Here is a 6,000-nt window from a genome sequence, read left to right on the forward strand (position 1 = left end):
AGCAATGACCTAAATGTCCTCAATAGGGCACTAGCTAAATAAGTCATAGGAAATCCACTGAATGGAATACTCTGTAGTCATTTTTAAAAATGAGGTTGCTCTTTATATACTGATCTGAAACAGTCTTCAAAGTACAATACTGTGTCTATGGTACGTTACTATATGAAAAAGAATGTATATAATCATGCACACTTACAGATGCATAAAATATCTCTGAAGTATATAAAAAAAATAATTTACCACCATTTAGGCCTCCAGGAAAGAAACTGAGTTTACAGGGGAAAAGAATAGGAGCAAGACTTATATTTCAGTGCTACCATTTTGTACCTTTTTAATTTTATTCCATGTGCATGCATTACCTATTTTTAAAACAACCTAAGTTTTCTTTAAAACTCTAAGTTTTAAACAAAATAAAAACAAAATTAAGACATTCAAAAATATAACTATAAAGATTATGTAGCAATGTGGGAAAATGTATGTAATATTATGCTTGGTTGGAAAGAGTATACATAATTTTATCCACATAATTACAAGTACATAAAATGTTCATGATCAAGTACTAGAGACACACTAATGGAAGGGAGGTGTTGTCAGATGGGAGTGCATGTATTGTTTTATTTTTAAATTTTATAGGTATTTCAATACAGTAGGGCTTTATGTATGGCAAAGTATAACTAGGCAAAAAGGAAAACCAGATTTAGATTGTAAAAATCTGATTTCTACAGGGCTTTCAGAGAGAGGCTTTCCCCAAGAAGTACGGCGTACTGGGTCACGCTGCCAAGAGCTGGTTCGATTTGGTTTCTGCCAGCCTCACTGGAGGAACAAGACGCTGAACCAGACACTGTGGCTGGTCACACGCTCATGCCTGACACTCATTTACAAGACCCTGAACAACCTCTTTATGGGGAAAAGATTGGCACAAACAAGAAGAGGCTTTCTGGAGGTGCTAAATATCCTTCTTCGTACACTCAGCTTCCTGGCTTGAGGAAGGGCCCCTGTGGGAAACCGGAGGTAGGCTCTGTCCAGGCAGGAAGAAGAGCCAGGAACCCACAGCGGTGGCCTGACCTGACTCCACAGGCCTGGCCTCAGCCCTACTCTGACCTTCTGCTCTGCATCCTCCTGGCTCTGACGACCCGCATCCCACCTGTTCTTGGAGGCTTGGTTTTTCCAGGATGCCTGGCATGCTCACCCTTCAGAGGCTACTGTGGAAGAGTGGAGAGATCCAGCCTGGGAGCCAGGAAGTGACTCTTCTTACTAACCGCATAGCCTCAAACAAGTCACTTAGCCTTGCTGAGCCTTGCTTTTCTCATCCTTAAAATAATCCTACCTAGACTGCTCTGCTGCCAAAGGAGTGAAGGAGATTGTCCTGCTGTTTCATTCCGAGCCCGACTATTTCTCTGCCGACTGCCTTTCTGCCCCCTTGGCCTGCCCCTCCTCGCCTATGCCTCACATTTATCAGTCCTCTGCCCTTCTCTTCCATCTCCAGAACTAAATAGATAGCGAGATAGGAGAATATATAGATTGAATGATGCAGACACCAAAAAGTCAGGCACGGAATAGGAGAGAAGAGACTATCTGGGTTCTTAAAGGGCTACATATGCTCCAGGACTATTCTCGAGCCCAGCGGCAGCCCTACCCTTGGATTTTATGAGACCCTCCAGTACCTTTTCCAATAATGCCCACATCGTAACGCTTTTTTCTTTTTCTTTTCTTCTTTTTTTTTTTGTTGCAGAAGTTAGAGTGGGGTTTCTACATTTGCAAATACAAGAGTCCCAACTACTATATACATATTATATCAGTCAGAATAGGCTAGGTTATGCTGTGGTAATGAACACCTGCATTTCCGTGGCTTAACTATACCACCTTTCCAGCAGCAGCAGGAGCCGTTGCTCATTGCAGTCCCTCAGGAAGCAGCTGCTATACTGAATGTTGTTGGTCACTGTTCCGAAGGGAAAGAGAAACCCCAAGTGGTCTGACACCAGCAATTCAATGTTCCGGCTCAGAAGTGGCATGTCCCCTCCACTCATAACTCATTGATCAGAACAAGTTACTTGGCCCCACCCAACCACAAGGGAACCACAAAGTACCATCTTGTCTGAAATATTTGGTGAACATTAATAACTACCATACATTTCCTGCCTATTCTGTGCCAAGCTTTGAGCCTAATGAAACAGAGGCTCAGGAAGGCCAGGTAACTCAGTCACTACGCCATGCAGAATGAGTCTCAGTGATCCAGAAACACGGGACAGGCTGCTGAATGAGAGAATATACTTAAGAGGGCTAACACAGTACCTGGTACTAAAAATGAGTGCTGAGTAAGTGTTTTCTCCCCAGTCTCTGGAGGTATCCGAGATCAAGCTGTATGGTTAGTTACTAGGGTTGCTAGAGGGAGAAGTCAAGTACTAGATGGGGAGCAACACTGGGCACAGCCTTACAACCATGGGAGCCTAACTCCACTTTTCCTGAGAATAATTATTTTCCTTCTTGGCAGAACTCCAAGGTAATAATCAACTACTACCCACTTCCCACATATTTACAGTAGTACTGTTGGCTCCATGGAGGGAAATAAAAGGCCTAGAAAGAATATAGGTAAATCACGGAGAGACAAACTACCAATCAACTAATATTGACCAAGTGTCCATGACGTAAAGCATATTGTCCTGACCTATAAGTCAGTATGCAGAGCAGGAAAAGAGGATGAAAAGGAGGCTTATATCTAGGACCCAGTCCTGGCTTTGTGATTAACTTACTGCGTGGTCTTGAGCAAGTTTCTTCCAAAGTCTTGGTTTTGTCTCTGTACAATGAGGAGACAGGGACATACCTTCAAAGTCCCTTCCAGCTTGATATAACTGATATAAACTGTGTGCCAAGGCAAACAACAAACCTCAGAAGTGGGAGAACTCACCTTTCTTCTAGAAGCCATTGGGGCCACAGGACCCTGGAAGCTCAAAAAGGACTTTAGATATTATATTACCTAAAGCTACACTTTACAGTATGGTAGCCACTAGCCACATATGATTACTGAACATCTGAAGTATGACAACTCCAAAATGAGGTGTGCTATAAGTGGAAAATATACACTGAATATCTGGATATAGTATGGAGAAAAGGAATGTAAAACATTTCTATACTGACAATATTTGGGGTCTATTAGGTTAATTAAAGTATTATTAATGTCACCTGTTTATTCTTCCTTTTTAATGTGGCTACTAGAAAACATAAAATTACAGTGTAGCTCACATTGTATTTCTATTGAATAGTGCTTGTGCTAGGGAAACTGAAGTGCAGAGAGGGTAAATGACTTGCCCAAAAAGCTGGGACGGCAACCTGGCCACCTGACTTCTAATTCAGGATCTTTCCACCCTAACTGCCTGTGGTAGCCAGTCTATAAGATGGTCCCTAATGATCTTTACTTCCCATCACCCTGTGCAGTCCCTTCCTCACTGAGTAGGGTTCACATATTAGGAGACTGTAGAAATGACTGTGTAACTTCCAAGGCTGGGTCATAAGACATTTTGGCTTCCACCTTGTCTCTTACAGGCATCACTTGCTCCAGGGGAACAAGCAGTTCTGTGGTGTGGCTCACATGGTGAGGCCCCCTGTCAACAAGCAGTACCAAAGAATCAGAGTGAACCATCTTGGAAAGTGATCCTCCAATCCCAGTCAAGCCTTCAAATGAAAGCCCCAGCTGACATCTTGACTATACTTCATCTCCACCCAGAACCACCCAGCTAAGCTTCTCCCAAATTCCTGACCCACAGAATATATGTGAGACAATGCTTATTGTTTTAAGCCATTACGTTTTGGGGTGATTTGTTGCGTAGCAATAAATAATACACAGCCTTATAAACTTAGGGATCTCACATTTGTACAGTGTAAGAAATTATTCTGGTTCTTTCCCTGGCCTCTGGTCTAGCTGAGGTTACCCAACTAAAAATAGCTATCAGGCTTGGAGAATCCAACCGAAGAAGGCAAGATCTCATTTTATTCTTTAAAGATTCCTTCCCCTTTTCCTTTCATCGAAGAAAGCACCCTGGTCTCTTGAGAATGAAAAAGCACCCACATCACCTTCACCTGGGCTATCCAGAGGTGTGATTCCTATAAAATGAAAGGAGCTGGATCCCAGAATTGCCCAATTAAATACAGCATTTAGAAAGTAATAAATGCTTAGGAACTGATTCTTTATGCCTGAGTTTCTCTGAGAAAATGGTGTCAATAGTAGTGCTAATGTCTTACATTTATATAGCATGTGTTGCTTTTCATGTTTCACATCTACTATATATGAGGTAGCTGAAAAGATATAAATAAATCAGTACACATATGGAAACAATGGTAAGGGCTCATAATTTGCTCATAGTCTCATGGTGAGTGAATGGTAGGACCAGGTCTAGAATCTGGGTTTCAGTGACTCCAAGTCAGGCTTAGTGCTTTTCAAGCAGGACCTCCAGCTGTGATAACATGAACACCCTTTAGTTGGGGCTGTTCTCTGAGATCAATGTGCATTTGTAGGTCTCCTCAAAGGCCTCAAGGAAAGGTGGTATTACTTCATCCACAGTGACGTGCTTTTGGAGCTCCTCACTCAGAGAGGTGACGCCTGTCCCAACCAGCCCACAGGGGACGATGTGCTCAAACCACACGAGGTCTGTAGAACAGTTCAGAGCCAGGCCGTGGGATGTGATGTGCCTTCCACAGCGGACTCCTGCAAGAGAAGCCAAAAGGTCTCAGAGTAGACAACCTCCCTCCCTAGGCTTCAAGATCCCCCTCGGTGCGATGAAGGAACTGGACTGGATCGCTGGTTTTCCAGGTTTGTTTTTGAGCACCCAAGGGGTTGTGCACAGATCAGGGAAGCGGGAGAGGGGTGTGTGGCTCCACAGCTGCTGCACTTATTATTGAAATTCCAAAAAATGTCTTTTAACAGATTATATTGTTTAAAAAAAAAGTTTGAAAACTACTAAATTCCATTATTGTCCAAACACTGCGATTCATTGGAAGTAACCTGGCAATGCACTTCCTGAAAAGATGAATATTGGAGATGACCACTGAGGGTCGACCGGAGGGTTGAGAATGTAAGAGATCCGTGAGAAGCCTTAAAAACTCAACGCAGCGGGTAGTTACGATTCAAAGCCCGCGCCAGACCCAGTTCCTCCCAGCCCGAGCTTGCCCTCATCTTCATTGGCCCAGTCCTGCCAAGCCCCGCCCCCGCCCCCGCACTAACCTATCGCGCAGACTTTGCGCTCCCCGAGCCAGACGCCGGTGTAGGGCGGCGGCCGCGCGCGGGCTCCGTGCAAGCCCTGGAGCTCGCACACGCGCACCGCGCACGCCTCCAGCGCCGCCACGTGCGTGCGCAGGCGCAGGCCTAGGCGTCGCAGATCTAGTACCGGGTGGCAGAGCAGCTGGCCCGGGCCGTGGAAGGTGGCCAGGCCACCGCGGCCTGTGGCGCGTACTTCCGCGCCCAAGGCCTGCAGCCGCGCCGTCTCCTCCGGCGTCAGGCCGCCACGCAGCCCAGACGTGTACACGGGCCCCGCGGGCTCGCAGAGCAGGAGCGCGCCCGCCTCAGTCCCCGACCGGGCCTCAGTGTCTGGTTCGGCCTGCAGCCGCCGCAGCCAGCGCTCCTGCAGGGCCAGCAGGTCGGCGTAGGGCAGCCGACTTAGCCGCACCAGCCGAACCGCGGGAAGCCGCATCGCGTCACCAGCTGCGACTGCGAGGTCCCGCCCTCTGCCTGGGCCTGGGGGGCGTGCCAGGAGGGGCGGGGACTCGGGGCGCCTCCCCAGCCGCAGCGCCTGACTGCTGGTCGCTGGCTCTAGAGAGATTGAGAGCCCGAGACCCAGTATCAGGTGTGTCTCGTCCATTCATTTATTTCAACAACCTGCTTGAAGCAGTATTTAGGGCCTGCTTGTGTTCTGCAGGCCCCGCTCTAGGCGCCTGATACAGTGATGCGCAGCGTATGGGGAAAAAAAAGCCTGTCCTGGGAGGCTTACAGTCTTAAATAAGAAAGTATTA

The 6,000-nt window shown here is 46.6% G+C and overlaps 1 protein-coding gene across 1 annotated transcript; it reads right to left on the reverse strand.

Moving 5' to 3' along the window:
* Positions 1–4,323: 4,323 nt before the first annotated feature.
* LIPT2 (lipoyl(octanoyl) transferase 2) lies at positions 4,324–5,698 on the reverse strand. Its single transcript, XM_039228680.1, has 2 exons — positions 5,216–5,698; positions 4,324–4,699 (listed from the first exon to the last, which is right to left on the reverse strand). Exons 1-2 carry the CDS (start codon positions 5,679–5,681, stop codon positions 4,470–4,472), a joined length of 696 nt encoding a protein of 231 aa, XP_039084611.1. The 5' UTR covers positions 5,682–5,698; the 3' UTR covers positions 4,324–4,469.
* Between the last annotated feature and the right edge of the window lie 302 nt (positions 5,699–6,000).

This window comes from Hyaena hyaena, unplaced genomic scaffold (assembly GCF_003009895.1).
Source record: "Hyaena hyaena isolate Hyena2069 unplaced genomic scaffold, ASM300989v1 scaffold_34, whole genome shotgun sequence".
Taxonomy (NCBI): domain Eukaryota; kingdom Metazoa; phylum Chordata; class Mammalia; order Carnivora; family Hyaenidae; genus Hyaena; species Hyaena hyaena.

Coding starts and splice junctions, on each gene's coding strand:
- LIPT2 (XM_039228680.1), bottom strand. CDS start 5,681: ATGCGGCTTCCCGCGGTTCGGCTGGTGCGGCTAAGTCGGCTGCCCTAC. Junction 4,700..5,215: donor GCGCAAAGTCTGCGCGATAG/GTTAGTGCGGGG, acceptor CTTCTCTTGCAG/GAGTCCGCTGTGGAAGGCAC.